The sequence below is a fragment of the Homalodisca vitripennis genome, chromosome 4 (genome assembly GCF_021130785.1).
Source record: "Homalodisca vitripennis isolate AUS2020 chromosome 4, UT_GWSS_2.1, whole genome shotgun sequence".
Classification (NCBI taxonomy): domain Eukaryota; kingdom Metazoa; phylum Arthropoda; class Insecta; order Hemiptera; family Cicadellidae; genus Homalodisca; species Homalodisca vitripennis.
This window is the reverse complement of record NC_060210.1, coordinates 23173159-23195254: the sequence shown is the minus strand read 5'-3', so window position 1 is coordinate 23195254 and position 22096 is coordinate 23173159. Positions and strand designations below refer to the sequence as shown.

Sequence of the window (22096 nt, the reverse complement as noted above, 5' to 3'; positions counted from 1 at the left end):
CAATAGACTTGAAAAAACTACTACATCCCATTTGTGTTAAAACTAAAGAGAATTAAGTTCTAAATGGTCCAATATCTTTAATTTGAATAAATATTTTATTCCATATGCGTTGTACACTGAATGTATGTTTTATATTGAAACATACTATGGTATAGTCATTGACTACGTTTGTACCATTGTCAGTGATGTAGGAGTACCAATAAAATAACAAATAAAATTTCCCTGTCTAGAAATGTACTATTACTTACCTGTATTTATCTTCTTGTTTGGCCTTATTTATTGGTCATAATATAATAATCATAATCACATCAGTTTGGAAAAAAATCATTACAATCGATAGTACTGTTTATATTAATACCATCAGTAAACATGCAATTAATAAAATATTGTGTAGGCCTATAAAATTATTTAATATTGTAAAATTGCTTTTGCCTTTCAATTAAAATCTAATATTTTTGTGTAGGCTACGCTAGTTTTTATAGGTAGGATAAACAGTATATTATGTCCTATTTTAAGTATCAATAGTTTTTATAAGAATTAGTTAAAAGCTCCAAATTCAAAGATGAGGTTTTTATAATTAATTTTTTTGTACAATTACTATTTACACAATATTATTTTATTATTAATACTTAATGTATTCATCCTAATGTAACGATTGTAAAATTGATTGTGTGTAGATTAGTCACATATTATATTGATATATTTACCTATTATCCAATAATACATCTTTATTGGTATCTTTCAATACTTTTTTGTTATTTATAGTTTAAAGTATTATTTATTATGTTCTTAATAGAACTGGCATATTTATTGGTACGATAATTTTATTTAATTTTAAATATTGTTTCTTATGTTGTATTCTTGTGCTTTAGAATGATAAATTTCCAATCTACAGAAAAGATAATTTTGTGTATTCTTTTTCTCAGAATGCTGAAAATCAATAAATATCCAGATTTTTGGAGTACCTAATTTTACTAAGATTACATACAGCACTAAAATTTAGAATCAGCCACAAAATATATGTAGGGATCAGTTGAAAAGATTTATTATAAACTCCAATTTTACTCAACAATTTTATTTGTGCACAAAAGTGTTCACACATTTTTATGAGTACCTAACTTAATTTTATAACTTATGGGCTCTGTGTAGTGGATACAGCAGTTATCAAAAGATTACTCAGTCAAGCAATGACAAGAGCATGACTGCTCCTTGGATGGGAGACCGCTGAGTGAGCAGTGTTTCTGAAGTCACCTTTAAGCATCAGAAAGAGCCTTAAGTTAAGTACCAGAGAGAGCTTATCAGTCCTAATTTTGACTTGGAAAAATAAGACTTTCTTTAATTTCAATGTTTATTTAATATACAAAATTTTTTTGTGAAACTGAAGAATACAATATAAATTTAAATAACAAATTTTTAAATAAAATTTAAAAAATACTTTTAGACAATCTCATCTCTATTATTTCTTAAAATTTACTGGTAAATGGATTGAATTAACAGATAAAACTGTCTCATAAATAAATAATCTCTAAAAGTCAATCACTGTATACTGGTTTGGTGTGATAAAACCATTGAAGGATACTTAGCCTTGACTAGAAATTTTGTATGGTTGTGAACAGAGTTGTATGTTGTTGTGTTGATTGGGGTTATATCGTGAGACTTGGAACATCAAGAAGTGGTTGTTAGGGATACTGACGGTCTTTATCAAGAGGTTGACAGCCTCCATAGTGCTATTCTTCGAGTTTCCAAAACTGCCCACAGAAACAAAAAGTGGCCTAGATAAGGTCTAGAAGGCTCTTTAACAGAGAGAAAAGACTGGGTCTGTGGGCATAGTATCAATCCATCTGGACTGAATCAATAAGCTCCAAGCTGAGGACATGGAGGGATTTCTGCAGCATAGAATAGACTCCTGATATGCCAACTGTAGAAGACCCTCCAAAATTACACTTAGAATAGCAAATTTTACTACAGATGGTACCAGTGACAAATTTAAACAATTAACATTCATGGGACTGTTATTTAGACTTGGCTATTAACCCAGGTTACAGTAAAATTTTAGATGTGCCCACATAAATTAATTGAAACTAGCCTCTTTGACCTAGTGGTACAGCATGTTTACAGTTGCTGAAAGAATAACACAAAGAATGGAAAACTGACTTGGCTCAACAAGACATTCTTTCTGAGGCTTCATTCTGAGGAAAATGTGAGTGCAAAGAGCTCGTGTCATTTGGTACAAAACCATGCATTGACACAGAGTAGATGTATACCCCTCCAGCAACCACTGTTTCTCCCCCTGTACAACAACAAAGTAATGTAGAGGATAGTTTTTTAGGCTAATGCAAACGAATGTTTGTTGTATAAGAAACAAAATTCTACAATTATAGGAATTATACAGAGAAAATAAATTAAATTTAATGTGCATTTCAGAGCATTGGTTGTGGAAGAGAATCAAATAAATGTATTTGTGCTTAACAATTTTATACCGGCTCATGTAGTGTGCAGAACAGTTGAAAAAAATGGAGGTGTAGGTATTTACATTTAAAATTATATTAAATGTGCTGTTATAGATGTATCACAATTTTACTCAGAGACACAATTTGAATCCTGTTGTATTAAATTACGGGAAGCAAATGTTATTGTACTAAGCATATATGAATCTCCAAGTGGGTGATGTTTATAGTTTTCTGACTAGTTTTGAATGTACCATAAAAAGTTACAAAAACACAATCAAAAGCTAATCATTGCTGGAGATTTCAATATAGAAATGGATAGCATAAGTAAATATAATGTAGTTTCCTTAAGATTTTTAAACCTTCTCAGCAAATTAAATCTTTTTCCTTCTAATAATCAACCTACTCGCTTAAAATATTGTATTGACAATGTTATTGTTAACTTTAATAGGAACTTCTATGGCATCACTCTTGGAGAGCACTCTTTTTCAGATCATGTACCACTTTTGCTCTATATGTATTCTGTAGTGAATCCTTCAGAAAATCAAAATAAATTTGGTGTCAAACATGTTAGACTACAAAAAAAAGAATACAATGATTTGTTTAAATCTAGTTTAGAAATAGAAAATTGGCAAATGATAAATGACTTTCAGCACAACAAAATTAATGTGAAAATGCTATTTGATGAATTTTTTAAAAAGTATGTAAATCTATGGCACTTTAGCTCTCCTCTAAATAAAATATCACAAAAAAACTCCTAAATAATTAATTGGTATACTCCTGCCTTAGCAGAAACAAAAATTAGAATGTTGTCCCTTTATAAAATTTACAAAAATCTAACCAGGCAAGGGTCTGTGCACTATGAGGCTGCATATAATGTTTACTTACAACAAAAAAGAATTACAACAAGCAAAAAGATTAGCAGTCGAGGAGTATATTGGAAATGCTGCAAACTCCTGCAAGGCAGCGTGGAAGGTGATAAGCAATGAATTTTCTCCAACTCATAGTAGTGAGGTCAGTCTTGATCCAGAAGAATTAAATTCTTTTTTGTTAGATTCTATTAATCAGTTTTGCAAAGGAACCAATCCAAGCCCCTACAATCCAGAGGAAGTTTTGGGAGAAAAGGAAGGAAATCAACTGTCATTCATATGGTCTGAAATATCTCCATCGGATTTAATTAAAGCTGTTTCAAAATTTTCAAACTCAAATTCTATGGATTACTATTGGTTTTCTAACTCTATCATTAAACAAACCATTCATCTGATTAGTGAACCGCTTGCTTTTGTTTTCAACAAATGCTTGTATGAGGGATATTTAGCACCATCACTTCTAGGATTTCATGTAGGTTCTAAGTTACAATGGTCCCTGCATGTTGAAACAGTTTGTAAAAAAATATCATGAGTAAATTACCTACTATGGAAATTGAAAACTTTGTAAGCTTGGAATATTTAAGAATGTCATATTTCCGTCTGTTTCAATCACATATACTGTATGGTATACTAGCTTGGGGCCATTCTTCGTGTGTAAATGATATTCTTTTATTACAGAAAAAGGCAGTCTGTAACACTGCAGGAGTGGGTTCGCTTGCTCACTGTAGGCCACTTTTCATTCAACTCAAAATCCCCACAGTTGTAAATTTGTGTGTTTTTCAGGTACTATACACCATTCAGGTATTATACACCAAAATGAATTTTACAGAATTTTCTAACTAAAAATTATATTCACCAGTACAGTACTAGAGGTGGAGGTAAACTTAATATACTTCCTCACAGACCGGCTAAAACTGGTACCTCTTTCAGACTAAACTGTACAAAATATGTTAGTTTTAAACTCTTAAAACATAATATATATAATTAGCGTATTTAAAACCCATTTTATAGTACAAATGAATTTTTGAATTGCAATTTTGATATACCGGTACAATTTTAGTTCTTAACTATTGTGACTAAGTAGTTTTAGAAAACCTATTAATTTATACTATATTATTTAGTATGTATTAAAAAGTATATTTTAAATTATATATTTTCAAATTGCACATTTTTAATAAATTGTACATGTTATTTATTTTTAAGTCTATTTCAAACTGTATATTTATAAATGATCAAAGTAATTTATCTAAATGAACTATTATAATAGATATTTGTAATAGTTGTCATTGTGCTATAACTATTGATTTTTGCTTTTTTATTTCTCAATATTAAAATCAATATACAGGGTGTTTGAAAAGTATGGGTACGGCTTAATATTTTAAAAACCATAGGAGATAACATCTATAAACTTTGTACAGTGTCATATGGCTATGTAAACTATTTTTCCTTGCTATTACCATGACGTGCCAACCATGGGGGGACGGCCCGCAGAGGAAAACATGGAAATCTTAAATTGAAGCATGGGTCGAGTGATACCTCATTTGAAAGAGCTCACTTAGTAGAGTTGAATGCCGCAAACCGCATCTCAAAAGGTTTATCCAATCAGAAATGGCGGGTTGTTTTAGGTACACATTGTGAAGTACATTATGCGCTGCCATTTCTGACTGGATCGTCGTATTCTGCTGCGGTTGGCGGCGTTTCACTCTACTAACCAATGTGTTTTCACTGACTTTTTTTAATTAGCAAATTATGTCATAAATTAGAACACAATAAATAAAACTAAAAAAAATCGGTATTTATTGTGTTTTATTTATTGTGTTATAAATTTATTATAATATATTGTGTTAGCAAGGAAAAATAGTTTACATAGCCATATGACACTGTGCAAAGTTTATAGATGTTATCTCCTATGGGTTTAAAAATATTAAGCCGTACCCATACTTTTCAAACACCCTGTATTGTTTGTGTACATTAGAAAAACAAGTTGACTTGGTCTATTCAATGTAAATTCAGTGGCAACAAAATTCTTGATTCTTGAGTACAATTTCTTGAGGACCAATGTAATAATTGAATGTACTGAATCTATTTTGCAAAGTTGAGGGATATAATACTGATAAGTTATAAGTTTAAATTATTTTTAGGCCAAACGAAAGAAATAGCATGGCAAACAAAATAAAAAACCATGGCTAATAATCTGTTTTACTATTCATATACTTTTCAATCTATTATTTATTAGTTATTCATCATTGAAATACATTTTCATAGGTTTGGAAAAAGTTAAAAAAGTTGTTTTTATATGAAATATCACAGATTGCTAGGTTGAGAACTGATACTTCAGTTGCACTTATAAACAATTGTGGGATTTCTCAAGGAAGTTTCCTGGTGCCCGTGTTTCCAATATATGTATACATACCTGACATATCCAATTGTTTAAAAGTCTACACTGTTCACCAATACCAGATGACTGTGAGTCTGGATATGCTTCTTGTATTTCAATTCCATCATGTATGTAAACAAACTCCTTGCTTTAAGGACACTCTAGCCTTAAACTTATGAACAAACTGAAGTTACTATAACATTCTAGATTTCATATACTCGTATTTACATTTTTTGTAATACTAGCTATAAGAATAGTTATAGACATTGAGTTGTTCTGTAAACCAGTAAAAAAGTCTGAAAACCCCACAATGAAAGGCGTTTTTATTTATTTACACACATTGCATCAGCCTCATAATTTTCTAAGAACAAAAACCGAAGTTACAAATGGAAACACCAAGCTGGCATGACCCCACGAAGCAGTAGCATCCTTTTAGGGAATTATCCTAATCATAAATATAACAGGTTAGAAAATCTACACGTTTGTTTCTATTACGCAATAACTGCTACGTACGATTCTGTAGGAATTTGGCATTACTGTCAGAACTATTTGGATACAGTTTTTGAAGCAACTGAATGGCTCTGGAATGCACTATTGAAATTTTATTCAACTCCATTTATCATCCCAACTCATCAAAGAGCTTACTTGTAATGTCCAATAAGGACAGAGGCCTGTAGGATGACAGGAAATCAGGATTGTCTTTCCCTTTGCTGATGAGCACAAACCTAGCTATTTTTCAAGATGAAGGAAAGATCCTTTGAAGAGGCATGCCATTGTACATCCTCAAGAATAACCAACCACAAATGTAAGGAGAAAACTTTTTTAAAAGCTTCACTCGGAATCTCATGTAAACCACAAGATTTGATGTTTTTCAGAGGAAGAACAGAGATTTTCAACTATTCAACGATGAAGAGGAAATATCCTCTACCCTTCTCAAATCATCTTGTGGACACAGCCGATGTCTTGGACACGAAACAACTTTGTTCCACACGCACTCCCTGTATAATAAAACTACTTCATAGTCCAGTGTATTTTCTAGCCCAGTTTATGCTTTTTTCTTCATGATATCAAAAGCTTCTGTATTTTCCATTATTTGGCGTGCTGGTTGATCCAGTATCAGTAAGTAACGATGTAATGTTGAATCATGAATTTGAGTTCCCGTATTGCCAAATATTTCTAAACAAAAACAATGTTTTTGGTTGGATCAATCTAATTTTTTCTTAATTGGAAAACACCATCACAAGCAGTAGTTTTCTTCTAAATTTTCTAACTCAAGGAGAAAATTATCTTGTCTCCTTTAACTTGAAAACTTTTGCTCACAGAACTTTGATGCACATCACACTTACTAGCACTCTTCCAAGTCAGGAAATTGTTTTCACTCAATAATCTACCTCTCTTTAGTCATCATATCCTTGTCCATAAAACAATGATACTAAATCTGATTGGATTGTAGAAGGGAGTGCAAAAATAACATCTAGTAAACGGAAAAATAAAATGGTATTTTTTGAGTGAACACCTGTTTGTTGACTTGAGTTTATGTTTTGTAATCAAGAAAATCTTGCAAATACGAATGTTGCAACTTGATTCCATTAGTTTGCATACATGTATGTGTTTATAAATTATAAAATTGCATATTATTGAGTAGGCATACAGTTCTATGTTAAACATTTCAAGTCTTCAGTTCTTAGAGAAGTTATTTTTAAATTATTTACAAAACTTGTGCTACATAACAGACAAACAAAAAAGAGAGTGTCAGATATCAGACGCTGCAATAAAAGGAAGGTGAACTGAAGCTAAATTCAAAATTCAATCATTAAAGCAAGTTGTTATAAACTAAGTGCAGAATAGAAATATTACTTCGTTAAGAGAATTGGAGGTGGGCATAAAATGTGAGTTTAATAATACTCCAACCAGTCCAGGATATGCTGGAACGGTCGTGATTTCCTGTCAGTTCCAGTGGAACCTTTCATTTTTCTGTTGTGGTTCCTTAACCGTTCCAGTTACGGAGCATCATGACGAGGCGCAGTTCCAGTTCTAATTAGACCCATCTCTACCGGGGTCCATCGTAACAAATAATGAGAATTGTTATGGTTTGTCTGACTGGTATAAGTGATTTGAATGAGGAATAGGTACGAAGTGAGGTACAAAATCAAACGCAAATGTATTAAAACCCATTTAATACTTCTAGGACCACATTAAAGAAGAATACTGGGCAAAAGTAACAAAGAACAAGCAGTAAAAAAGTGTTTGCAAACCTGGCATACCTGACCACAGAGTTTCTACCACTTGAGTTTCCATAGACAAACAATACATTATTACATCTATCTGAGAGCAAGGAATAAAATCTTTCTGCACTTGGTCCCTAAACACATTCATCGTGAAGACATTTGAGGAAATATTACTACTGGAATGTACAAGAGTAAGAAGACTGTTGTTAAGGTGAAATATTAAAATAATGGCAGGACAAAAATAGGAACTGCTATATAAAATTAAAAGCAAAAAATGGCAGTGTAAATCTAAAATCAAGCTCATCGATTACCAATTTCCAGTTAAAACCAAATGGAAGCACTCGATTTTAATTCTATCACTGCACTGTTTTTAAATGGCAGAAATAGAGATTTTGCATCATATCTCAAATATAAAATTAAATATTTAAACTGTATGAATGAAAAATTACAACTATTTACTAAAATGTACAGTAAAAAAAATTATAATTTAAGGTTAAAACAAAAACTGTCTAAGTTGTTCTTAGTAATATAATATACTAATATTTAAAGAACACTAATTGTAATATTGCACCACGGATCCCTCAACTAATCAATTTTAAAATTTAGATTTGTAATGTCACTGAAATGGATTCTTTTTCGTTGTATAACTACTTGTTTACTTTTTATTTTTTTATATAGTTGGATTATACTGTCTACCATGGGTTATTCATCAAACAACAGTATTTATATAAACAAAAATTACAAAGTTCTCATGTACCAACAATTTTGGATAAGGAACGGTACGCCATCTCTCCAATTTTAACTTAATATTGAGATATAGTGGTACTAGCCGTAAGGTGAATGAAGAAACTAAATATGCAAGTGAAAGGAGATGTAAAAAAGGTGGTAAAATGTCCTACATAAATCAGCTGAAAATTAATATTCCTACAGCCAACCATGCACAGCTTTGTTTCCTTGTATATGACATAGTGATTGTCTTTTTTATGTCCATGTGGTTTGTAAGCACTGTTCTACAGTTTGAGATCGTGAAAGTAAACGTTTTATATAATGATTGATGCAGGCTGAAGAATCAGCTACAATGAATAACGGTGACAGTGGAAGAGAATAATCTTCTTTGTAAATGTGAATAGCAGCTTCATACTTCTATGCATCTACCTGCCTGTTTCTTTATTCAGCTTACGGCCTGTAGGGATATTTAGAACTAGCTAAACTTGGCTCCTCAAATGCATTAAAGACTTTTATCTATTTAAAAAAACACTACAGATATAATTTTCTCAGCCAAATAGTCTAGCAACATGTCTTAACATATCTAAACACAGACTACAGTTTAAATATTATACATGTGAATTATAAACTTCCAATAACCTGCAATTAAATTTCATAATTAGTTGTAAAGATTTCTTATTTCTTCTTCGGGCATAAAAATACATTTTGGGCTTTGGTTATAAAATTAAAAAACTACCAATTGGGCTTCTATTTCTAACTTAATTATACTTAATACATGAGACCTAGACTAATTGCTTTGCAGTACCAAAAATGATCTTTAAATTAAGAAAATCACTAAGACGCTGTAACATTACCGGTGGATAACAATTGCAAATATAAATTTTAAATTTGCTGATTACACTTCCATTATTACTGTAGCTGTTAAAACGAATTAGGTCTATTAAAGTTTCTTCAATCTGACTTAATTAATTTACAAGCATTGTTTGATGCAAATAGTCTGGCTTTCAATAAAAGTAAAAGAGTTATTGCATACTTAAAAAAATATTGTCTAAACAGCAATCAGTAATTGTTTATTATAATAGTGACATTCCGAATTTCAACAATTTAAAATTAAGATATATAAATCGTTGCTGATACTAAACGTGATTAGAGATCTAATATTTCTTAATCGTAACAATGAACCAAGCTTTTGTAAATTTGATTCTGGCCATGATCTGTTAATGCCAATACTTTAAAATTTATGTTTAATATTTTATTATTTAAACTCATAAAATCATTTTCTGGGGCCACTCAGATAAAAAAAACATACTTTTTAAAATTCAAATGAGAATTAATGAAATTTATTTACTCTCTTAAAACTAGAGAGTGATTAAAATTGACACTCAAATTGTGATATTTACTTCAATTTATACTCGTACATTAAGTATGATTTATTATGTTAAAATCTGGCCAAACTCCTCAAAACAATTCTATGGCATTATTAGAACATTAGACATTGAAACAATCTCCTTATCCCCACTCATAATACTGCAGCTTATGAAAATAGTCATTATTTTGGCTTGAGACATTTCTACCAACATTAAAAGTAGACTAGAGAAAACTGTTTTAATTATTCAAAAATATATTTCTTGCAGTTATAAGTACAACATTTTTGTATTCCACTATTCATAAGATATAATTTTATAAATATATTAACTTGTTGTTTACCTATTGTAAAGAAAGATTACAGCCACAAATTATTTGTATTTATTTGGTTACGTAACAAATTCAGAACTTTTTGTAATAACAAAGAAGTCCTACCTTGTTTTAGGATTATTTTAGGAATTTATTCATTAGGACTAATACAAAACTATTATATTCTTTAAATAGTTAATGAATAAACTTATATTGTAAAAATTAATTTCAATAATTTAATTTTCAAAATCTAAACACTTTCTATAAATGTTATGAACCATCCATATTTAAATTTAATTACTTTCAGTAACAATTATCATAGTCTTTAAGGAAAAGACTACATATTCTCTTAAAAATGAAACTATGAATCTTAAAGATTTTAACTTGGCTAGGCTTGTAGGTGAATTAGGTTTTCTTAATGGTAATGTCTTATGAGTTATGCCCATAACAGTTAAAGTACATATTCGAAGTAATAAACAAGAACAATATACCTGAAATAGGTATGATAAAACAATACATAATTTATAATATAACAACAATACAAAAAGGTTTAAACATACTTAACAACAATAATTAAACCATTAATAAAATTTATTTCACTCTAAAACAACATTAAATTGGTTTTGTCATATTTTGTAGCATTAAATATTACTTTAGAACTTGTACCAGAATACAAATATATTTTATATTGCGACCTTAGAGGTACAAAAAATTTTTAAAAACATTTTTCGTATGTGTTTTACCATGCTTGGAGCATCAGTCTTAAACTTTATAATTTTAAGTTTTGATGTTACAAAATGTTACTAAAAATATATAGCTACATTTCTAGTAAAAAGAGATCCGTAAAAGAAACAGAAACTGCAGACCGCAATTTTTTTTAAATTGGCAAATTTGAGCGCCATAAAAAATTTGGAAATTGAAAAACAAATGCCAGCATCTATTCAACTGTGACGGACTTGGCCAGGTTTCTCGGGCAGTCAACATTGCAGCCTCTCAGCACTGCGATGTGGTAGGACAGGAGCTGCATCGGTATCACAGTCAGGATGCCCTGAACAAGACAAAATGCCTATTACATCAATTTGAGGTTGACACAAATGCGAGCATCTATTCGACTGTGACGGGCTTGGCCAGGGTTCTGGGCCAGTCAACATTGCAGCCTCTCAGCACTGCGATGTGGTAGGACAGGAGCTGCATCGGTATCACAGTCAGGATGCCCTGAACAAGACAAAATGCCTATTACATCAATTTGAGGTTGACACACAAATGCGAGCATCTATTCGACTGTGACGGGCTTGGCCAGGGTTTCTGGGGCAGTCAACATTGCAGCCTCTCAGCACTGCGATGTGGTAGGACAGGAGCTGCATCGGTATCACAGTCAGGATGCCCTGAACAAGACAAAATGCCTATTACATCAATTTGAGGTTGACACACAAATGCGAGCATCTATTCAACTGTGACGGGCTTGGCCAGGGTTCTGGGGCAGTCAACATTGCAGCCTCTCAGCACTGCGATGTGGTAGGACAGGAGCTGCATTGGTATCACAGTCAGGATGCCCTGAACAAGACAAAATGCCTATTACATCAATTTGAGGTTGACACACAAATGCGAGCATCTATTCAACTGTGACGGACTTGGCCAGGGTTCTGGGGCAGTCAACATTGCAGCCTCTCAGCACTGCGATGTGGTAGGACAGGAGCTGCATCGGTATCACAGTCAGGATGCCCTGAACAAGACAAAATGCCTATTACATCAATTTGAGGTTGACACACAAATGCGAGCATCTATTCGACTGTGACGGGCTTGGCCAGGGTTCTGGGGCAGTCAACATTGCAGCCTCTCAGCACTGCGATGTGGTAGGACAGGAGCTGCATCGGTATCACAGTCAGGATGCCCTGAACAAGACAAAATGCCTATTACATCAATTTGAGGTTGACACACAAATGCGAGCATCTATTCGACTGTGACAGGCTTGGCCAGGGTTCTAGGGCAGTCAACATTGCAGCCTCTCAGCACTGCGATGTGGTAGGACAGGAGCTGCATTGGTATCACAGTCAGGATGCCCTGAACAAGACAAAATGCCTATTACATCAATTTGAGGTTGACACACAAATGCCAGCATCTATTCAACTGTGACGGACTTGGCCAGAGTTCTGAGGCAGTCAACATTGCAGTCTCTCAGCACTGCGATGTGGTAGGACAGGAGCTGCATCGGTATCACAGTCAGGATGCCCTGAACAAGACAAAATGCCTATTACATCAATTTGAGGTTGACACAAAAATGCGAGCTTCTATTCGACTGTGACGGACTTGGCCAGGGTTCTGAGGCAGTCAACATTGCAGCCTCTCAGCACTGCGATGTGGTAGGACAGGAGCTGCATCAGTATCACAGTCAGGATGCCCTGAACAAGACAAAATGCCTATTACATCAATTTGAGGTTGACACAAAAATGCGAGCATCTATTCGACTGTGACAGGCTTGGCCAGGGTTTCTAGGGCAGTCAACATTGCAGCCTCTCAGCACTGCGATGTGGTAGGACAGGAGCTGCATCGGTATCACAGTCAGGATGCCCTGAACAAGACAAAATGCCTATTACATCAATTTGAGGTTGACACACAAATGCCAGCATCTATTCAACTGTGACGGACTTGGCCAGGGTTCTGGGGCAGTCAACATTGCAGCCTCTCAGCACTGCGATGTGGTAGGACAGGAGCTGCATTGGTATCACAGTCAGGATGCCCTGAACAAGACAAAATGCCTATTACATCAATTTGAGGTTGACACAAAAATGCGAGCATCTATTCGACTGTGACAGGCTTGGCCAGGGTTCTGGGGCAGTCAACATTGCAGCCTGCGATGTGGTAGGACAGGAGCTGCATTGGTATCACAGTCAGGATGCCCTGAACAAGACAAAATGCCTATTACATCAATTTGAGGTTGACACAAAAATGCGAGCATCTATTCGACTGTGACGGGCTTGGCCAGGTTTCTGGGGCAGTCAACATTGCAGCCTCTCAGCACTACGATGTGGTAGGACAGGAACTGCATCGGTATCACAGTCAGGATGCCCTGAACAAGACAAAATGCCTATTACACAGTATGAGGTTGACACACAAATGTATTATCAGCAGAGTTTACAGATTAGTAGTCTTGGATAAAGAACTAAAATTATATGAACATTGTCACACAGACAGCTGCTATTGAATGCTGTGATCTGAAAAATAGGTTTTATCTTGTCTTCTCAATGTGCAAATTTAAATAAACATAAACTACCAATAAATCATTAAATAACAGGAAAATTAGTTTTCTCCTTTCAAATAATAAAAATGAAATTATATTAAGAGAACTGACCATACAAGAACAGAAAATTATATAAATAATATATGAGATGAATTTGTAAACAAATACAATTTTATAAATGAAATTGTACCTGTAGGCAGTCCACAGTGTGTGGCACTTCGACACTCTTGAACGCAAAGGACTTGGTTTCATCGTCACCGTTCTCACAGATGACAATCGGCCTTCCTTCTCTGGCTGTGACTTGCTGAAGAGCGTTCATAGATTTCTAAAAAGTTGAAAAAATGTTATTAATATACATCAAATAGAGAGTTATTTCAGAGGAGAAATACATTTGATTTTGTGCCTAGAACTAAAGAACACAACATTTTATTAAATCAAGCTATATCAACTTAAATGAGTAAATGTATTCTGTGTATTGCTGTAATCCTATATATTAGAATTATTAAAATCTCTGTTGATGTTCTTTTACAAAGTTTCTCTTAGCATATGAACAGATATTTATTTTTGACATTCTTACACTTAAATGAGATTTTTCTTTCTTTGGGCTGCAAGAGTACAATGCTTTGCTCCCTACTATAAAATTTTAAAAATCTACTCTAGGTTTTAGAAAGATGTTAATAACATGTTTTATTCTAAGTATATTTTAATTTAGAATATTGAAGTTACTTTGTAGTATTTGTGACAATATAGTTGGCTTGGAAAATGGAGTATTGTAATTTGCAGATATATACGGGTTGTAACAAAAAGATTGGGCTCGCTATGCATTTTCAGATTTTATGTGTGATTCTAAGCTAAAAATAAAGAATCACTTTTTACCAATTTCCACTTTATTTAGCTGCTAGCCGCCATTTTGTATTTTTTATTAACAAATTATTATCTCTAAAACTAGTAAAGCTAAATAAAATAAATTTGGCAAATAAGTTTGAACAGGTAAGAGTAAAATTAAAGAATGGTTTCTTTTGTTATACTAGTTTTAGAGATAATAATTAGTTAATAAAATAAACAAAATGGTGGCTAGCAGCCAAACAAAGTGGAAATTGGAAAAAAGTTATTCTTCATTTTTACCTTAGAATCACACAAAGAATTTGAAAACACTTAGCCAGCCCAATCTTTTTGTTACACCCTATATATATCCACATGTGTGGTACGGTCTTCACCGGCTGTTTCTCGCTTCTCACTTCCCAGCCTTGACAGTCATGATCTTCTAAATCCCTCACACTCATGGCTTCTTCCATTTCTTGTTTCCATTTTCTTGGAGGTCTACCATGTTTTTTTTATTTTCTGATTGAATCAACTGGAAAACTTTAACTGACACCTAGTTGTGTCCATCCTTCATAAATGACCATACCATCTCAATTGTTTACTTTCTAATTTGAAGAACGCTTGCTTAATAAAGTTTACATTTTTTATTATTATAAGAGATAATACATTCGTAATTTACAAGAAGGTTCTCACCACATAGACAGGATCTCTGGTGACAATCATGATGACAGGCATAGCTTTATCGACGAGAGCCAATGGACCATGTTTGAGTTCACCGGCCATAATGCCCTCACTGTGCATGTACGTCAGCTCCTTCACTTTCTGTAACAGCCAAGTGTCTACAGTCAACTACTATTTTATATGAAGAAAATCAAACCTATTTATTTCCCCTCTCTCCCGCTCCCTCTCTCTTTAAGATATTAAGAAATTCACTCACCAATGAACCTTCCATGCACGTGGCGAAGTTGTATCCTCTGCCCATGATGAGGAGTGACTTCTGCTGGTACAAGTCCTTGGCCAGGTCCAGAACCTTTTCATCGTTCTTTAACACTTCTCTAATCTGCTCATCAAGTTGTTTCAGTCCTTGAATAATCTGTTACAAATAATAAAAGTAAAAGACTTGTACATTTAATTTTATTAGCACGTGGTATATACTTCATATACTTGACCGAGATCGTACAGGAAATATATTAACACATTTTCTCTTTTCTAATTAAAAAGATTAACCTAGCCAAACACCTTGTATTGAATTAAAAAATATGTATTCATCTAAGTACATTATGTACAAGAATGGTATCAAGTTCTATTGTTCAATATCCATTTTTAAGCAATTATAGAACATATATACATATATATATATATATATATATATATATATATATATATATATATGTACTTATGGTATATATATATATATATACCATAAGTAACATGACATATTTAAATCTGTTAGTAAGTCCTCAATTAAAATGATTATATCATTTTAAGTGGTATTTTAAAATCTAAATACATACGTCTTACATTATCGTACACTTAGAAAACACATCTATGGTGTGTAATTATTTTAAAGTTACCTTAAAATGTTTTGTTCCTCTTTAAATTTTTATACATTCCAGCAATTTATAAAAAAATCTACATCCCTGGTAGGTAGGTTTCTTCTTAAACAATTCCAAATTGTGATAACCAATTGTAATATTCTCCCTGTTTTAGGTAGTTTTGAATGGGTGTAGTTGAGCTATTTGACATTTGCTTGAATTTCAATTATTTTACTTGGTTTTTAAATAGGAGAAGGGTGGATGCCACTTTAAGTTATTTAATAGCCAAATCGAACTTGTGTTTTTACTGACAAAATGGTACAGAATTTTAAGAGAAGCTGGCCTTAAAAAAGGAAAGCAAAAAAGAATTAAACTGTTGCAAGCAATTTAACAATCCAGTAAAACCCACACAAAATTTGAAAATGAATATAATTTCGTACAATATTTATGGATTTTAGCTAAACATTCAAAAATAAAATTCATATATCTAATATTTAAACAAATGAAGAAAAAAGCAATAAATTCATCTTGACCTGGTTACGCCTTGGCTGCATGGAAATCCTGTCCTCACTCATAAGTAAGGCAAACAGGACCAGAGATGTGAACTGCGAAGTATAGGCCTTGGTGGAGGCTACTCTTATTTCAAGGGCAGTGTGTTCTATTAGAACTAAGAGCATCTCTGTACTAACCTGGTGACGCCTTGGCTGCATGGAAATCCTGTCCTCACTCATAACTAACGCAAACATGACCAGGGAGATGAACTGCGAAGTGTAGGCCTTGGTGGAGGCTACTCTTATTTCAAGGGCAGTGTGTTCTATTAGAACTAAGAGCATCTATGTACTAACCTGGTGACGCCTTGGCTGCATGGAAATCTTGTCCTCACTCATAACTAACGCAAACATGACCAGGGAGATGAACTGCGAAGTGTAGGCCTTGGTGGAGGCTACTCTTACTTCAAGGGCAGTGTGTTCTATTAGAACTAAGAGCATCTCTGTACTAACCTGGTGACGCCTTGGCTACAAGGAAATCTTGTCCTCACTCATAACTAACGCAAACATGATCAGGGAGATGAACTGCGAAGTGTAGGCCTTGGTGGAGGCTACTCTTACTTCAAGGGCAGTGTGTTCTATTAGAACTAAGAGCATCTCTGTACTAACCTGGTGACGCCTTGGCTGCATGGAAATCCTGTTCTCACTCATAACTAACGCAAACATGACCAGGGAGATGAACTGTGAAGTGTATGCCTTGGTGGAGGCTACTCTTATTTCAAGGGCAGTGTGTTCTATTAGAACTAAGAGCATCTCTGTACTAACCTGGTGACGCCTTGGCTGCATGGAAATCCTGTTCTCACTCATAACTAACGCAAACATGACCAGGGAGATGAACTGTGAAGTGTATGCCTTGGTGGAGGCTACTCTTACTTCAAGGGCAGTGTGTTCTATTAGAACTAAGAGCATCTCTGTACTAACCTGGTGACGCCTTGGCTGCAAGGAAATCTTGTCCTCACTCATAACTAACGCAAACATGACCAGGGAGATGAACTGCGAAGTGTAGGCCTTGGTGGAGGCTACTCTTACTTCAAGGGCAGTGTGTTCTATTAGAACTAAGAGCATCTCTGTACTAACCTGGTGACGCCTTGGCTACAAGGAAATCTTGTCCTCACTCATAACTAACGCAAACATGATCAGGGAGATGAACTGCGAAGTGTAGGCCTTGGTGGAGGCTACTCTTACTTCAAGGGCAGTGTGTTCTATTAGAACTAAGAGCATCTCTGTACTAACCTGGTGACGCCTTGGCTGCATGGAAATCCTGTCCTCACTCATAAGTAAGGCAAACAGGACCAGAGATGTGAACTGCGAAGTATAGGCCTTGGTGGAGGCTACTCTTATTTCAAGGGCAGTGTGTTCTATTAGAACTAAGAGTATCTCTGTACTAACCTGGTGACGCCTTGGCTGCATGGAAATCCTGTCCTCACTCATAACTAACGCAAACATGACCAGGGAGATGAACTGCGAAGTGTAGGCCTTGGTGGAGGCTACTCCAATCTCAGGGCCAGCGTTGATGTGGACACCGCAGTGACTCTCTCGACAGATGGAAGAACCGACTGTGTTTGTGATGCCAATGATGAGAGCTCCCCGCTGCTTGCAGTACCTCAGTGCCATTAGCGAGTCAGCTGTCTCTCCTGCACACACATTTATTTAGTAAAGGATAATTACGAGGGTCGTCCAGAAAGTAAAGAACGATTGCGCATCACGGGCGGCGCAGTTCCCCCACCACCGCGGTAGATAGCTTGTTCGTTAGCCACACCTTCTGCCTCAGTGTGAGCTGAGTAGCTTTACCGTGAGGTCACGTTTGCGTCTCCTGTGAAAGTTTAAAATGGCGGCGTTAATTGAAAATCCCGCCAAGTGTGAACTGCGTAGTGTGATACGGTTTCTGAATGCACAGAATGTTCGACCTATTGAAATTTATAGGCAAATTAAGGCAGTTTACGGTGACAATGCGATGAATGAGTCATCAGTGAGAAAATGGTGCATTCAATTTAAGGAAGGTCGAACTAATGTGCACGACGAGGAACGAAGTGGAAGGCCGTCACTCGTTACTGACGAGTTGGCAGCGAAAGTTGATGGAAAAATTCAACAAAACCGTCGTTTCACTTTGAGTGGTCTAGTGGAATTTTTTCCACAAATTTCAAGGTCGCTTTTGCACGAAATAGTGACTGAACGTCTTGGTTATCAGAAAATGTGTGCTCGTTGGGTGCCTAAGATTCTTACTGATGTCCACAAGACTAAACGGATGGGAGCAGCTCTTGAGTTTTTGACTCAGTATGACGAAGAAGGTGATGCGTTTCTTGACCGCATCGTAACGGGTGACGAAACTTGGGTTTCCTATCGAACCCCGGAAACAAAGCTCCAGTCAATGGAATGGCATCACTCGAATTCACCAACAAAAAACAGGAAAGAAAAACCAAATTTGAACACCAGGAAATTGATGGCAACAGTTTTTTGGGACCGAAAAGGCCTAATCCATGTGGAGTTCATGCCGAGAGGCGAAACAATCAACTCAGAGGCCTACATCGAGACCTTGCATCGGCTTCGCCGCGCTATTCAGAACAAACGACGCGGAATGCTGTCGTCGAAAGTGGTGCTGATCCACGACAATGCTCGGCCTCATTGCAGTGCACGAACCAAAGCAGAACTCAATTCTTTCAAATGGCAAATCTTCGGACACCCTCCGTATAGTCCAGATCTGGCTCCGAGTGACTATCACTTGTTTCCAAAGTTGAAAGTGTTTTTAGGCGGAAAAAACTTTTTGGGTGACGAAGACCTCAAAGAAGGAGTAAAAACGTGGCTTCATTCCTTGGCGGCAGAACAGTATAACGTCGGTATAGAAAAACTGGTGCCACGCTACAACAAGTGCCTTGACAGTTCCGGCGATTTTGTAGAAAAATAGAGTAAGTTTATAAGTATTTATAAATAAATTTTCATGCTCTTATCTTTTGTTTTTATTGACTTATAACAAAACGTTCTTTACTTTCTGGACGACCCTCGTAATTTGCTCTAATAAAGGCATGTAATATAATATTTTATATAATAAAAATTCTCCAAAAAATCAATCATTTGTTCGAAGAAGGAATAACAGAGCAAATAGCACAGATATTTTTAACATTTCTAGATAAAAAAAATACATGGAAAATAGTTCCTTTAAAACCTTGATTAGAATTACCGGTTTAAAGGTAAACTTATTAATTGAAAAAAGCATCTAGTATAAAAAATATTTAATATTTTCCAAATTGGCACAATTATTATGTTTTATAATATATAAAAGCTTTTAATAAGCGCTATAACTGTATTTTTAAGACAACAATTTTTCAAAAACCTAAGTTTTGTTCCAAAGATAAAATAAAGAAACAGCACAAGTATCATGTAAAACTTGAATTAATAATTTTCCAAGGTCACGTAAGGAACAGATTTACAGCAACTCATATCGGCCCTCAGAATGTTGGCAAGGTGTGACTAATAGCAGTGGAGTTGCTGCTGTTCTCAGTTCTGTGTTTAGCAACACTCTTGTATTTCATGTCATTTGTATAACAGTGCATTTCAATACTCTCGACTAAGTTCACTATCTTGTTGCTTTCACAGTAGTCCAAGAAATATCTGATGGATTGAGCTGAGATGTTTACGTTATGTTATATAACCTTAATTTTAGTTGTGTGATTCATTTACAAATCAGAAATTGGGGAGAGATTATTATTGGAAATTGAAAATGATGTCAATAATTCAATTGTTTTTGAAGTATAACAATATAGTTTGCGTTTGTTCCCAAATACTCAACTCAAGATACATGTTTGATCTGCAGACTACAACGTTCATCATCCAAACACCAATGAGGCAATTAGAGCAATTTGCAAAAAAATGATCTAATAGCGATTGGTGCTTCAGAATTCCCTCTCTGGACACAGTGTCTAACATGTATGGATAATTACTTGTCCACCTCAACATCTGCCGAAATACATGAACATCATTAGCTGTCACCATAACAAATACACATACATTTGATTTAACTCATCTCAGCCACATCACAGTGGGAAAAGCCGATGGTCAGCAGCGATACGGGGTACAGCCAGTCAAATGTCATCCACTTATGTTTTGTGCAGATTATAATAGTGCATTTATTCTTATTATGATTCACAACGCACTTGAGATAATTCCATCGGACTTAACATTTTTTTTTCTTCAAAATTTGGAGCATTAACTAATCCTCTAATATGCATTCTAAAATATCTGAATGATCTAATTATATGACAGTAACACGTTTATATCAGAATCAACCGCAAAACTGAAAAACTTATGGATGGAGAAGTTGCAGTATTAATCCAGAAGATGTCACAGCTTGTTGTGGCCTAGAGTGCTGCATTCTGGCTTTTAACGTATAAGTCACATAGCCACTCTGCCCCCTCCAAAAAGAAAAACATCCAGCAAATTTAAATAGCTGAATCAAACCGACCCAGATAGAAGCGTGATCAAGTGGATGGTCCTGAAAAGTATAGATAATGAGTGCCTGTGTAGTAAAATGGTGACCAAGTCTGGAAACCAACCCATCGTACTGAAATAATCCGGCATCACTAAATGACCAAGTCTTAGCACTGGACATGTTCGCTCAGCACACTACACACCTGACTGAGAGATGAAGAAGCAAACGTCATCTCGGAAGACGGGTGTGTTCCGGTCAAGGAAGTCTGAGGCCAGCTCGACCATGACAGGGAGTTCAGTCAGCTCCTCCAGGAGTTGTCTGGTGGCCACCGCACTGTGGTAGCTGGTCCCACACCCAATGAGCATCAGCCGCCGGCACCGCCGGATCTCCGGGATATAATCCTGTTAACCGTCATTATAATTATTTACTTACAGAACTAATTTATAAATGCTAGTTCTGTTTTAACATAACCACTGTTGGATGGTTCCTAAAAAATTGAAACATGTTTTTGATCAATTTAACACTATTCCACAGAATGCATGTGTATTTTCCACAGCAGATCTAAACTCACTTATTGCATTTGTTAAAACTAAATCAGTTGTTATGCAAACTAAGTTATTACAGTTTGATGTCATTAATAATGTAAAAATGTTATTCAAAATTGCTTCGTGCTATTCTAACCGATCCCTACTACAGAAGAAAATGATCTCCGCCATTTAAAATAAAGTATGTTCTATGTTGCCTTTTGCTGAAAAAAATAGTAACTATCTGAGCATATTTCTTTCTAAATCTATATTTTTTAGTGTAAGTAATAGTTTACTTTATTCAAATTGCTGAAAAAATATGCTTTTGATGTTTGGAACATAGATGTTGATTGGAGACTGAACGCACATAATAATATATGAGATGTGTTCAAAAAGTAACAGGAATTTTAAAGTTTTGCGAGTTTGGAGAGCACGATTTTCAAGATTTTTGTTATTATGTTGGTATGCACTCACGCTCCTGAAGTATAATACAATTTCAAGCTGTGGTCAATTTTTATGTTTTCAGTGGCAGCTACTAAGGTCAGATGTGTTTTTTGAGAAAAAAAGTATGATAAATGCTAACAAAGGCCTTTGATGAGTCTGCTATGAGTAAAACAAGGGTTACGAATGGTATAAACATTTCAAAGTTGGCCGTGAAGACACTGAAAATGACGAACACTCCGGA

The 22096-nt window shown here is 34.8% G+C and overlaps 1 protein-coding gene across 11 annotated transcripts in view; it reads right to left on the bottom strand.

Moving 5' to 3' along the window:
• Positions 1-7853: 7853 nt before the first annotated feature.
• LOC124359036 (glutamine--fructose-6-phosphate aminotransferase [isomerizing] 2-like) overlaps positions 7854-22096 on the bottom strand; it is a 73830-nt gene continuing 59587 nt past the window's right edge. For 6 of the 11 annotated variants that reach the window (XM_046811387.1, XM_046811389.1, XM_046811388.1 and 3 more), the window contains 6 exons: positions 21090-21288; positions 17854-18098; positions 15319-15474; positions 15075-15203; positions 13750-13884; positions 12732-12890 (listed from right to left, as the gene is read on the bottom strand). In XM_046811387.1, the coding sequence (XP_046667343.1) occupies positions 12747-12890; positions 13750-13884; positions 15075-15203; positions 15319-15474; positions 17854-18098; positions 21090-21288 (1008 nt within the window). In that variant the 3' untranslated portion in view covers positions 12732-12746. Of the gene's footprint in view, positions 11370-12731; positions 12891-12911; positions 13060-13247; positions 13389-13749; positions 13885-15074; positions 15204-15318; positions 15475-17853; positions 18099-21089; positions 21289-22096 lie in introns of those variants that run through there. The other 5 variants (XM_046811391.1, XM_046811397.1, XM_046811398.1 and 2 more) reach the window with 3 other exon arrangements.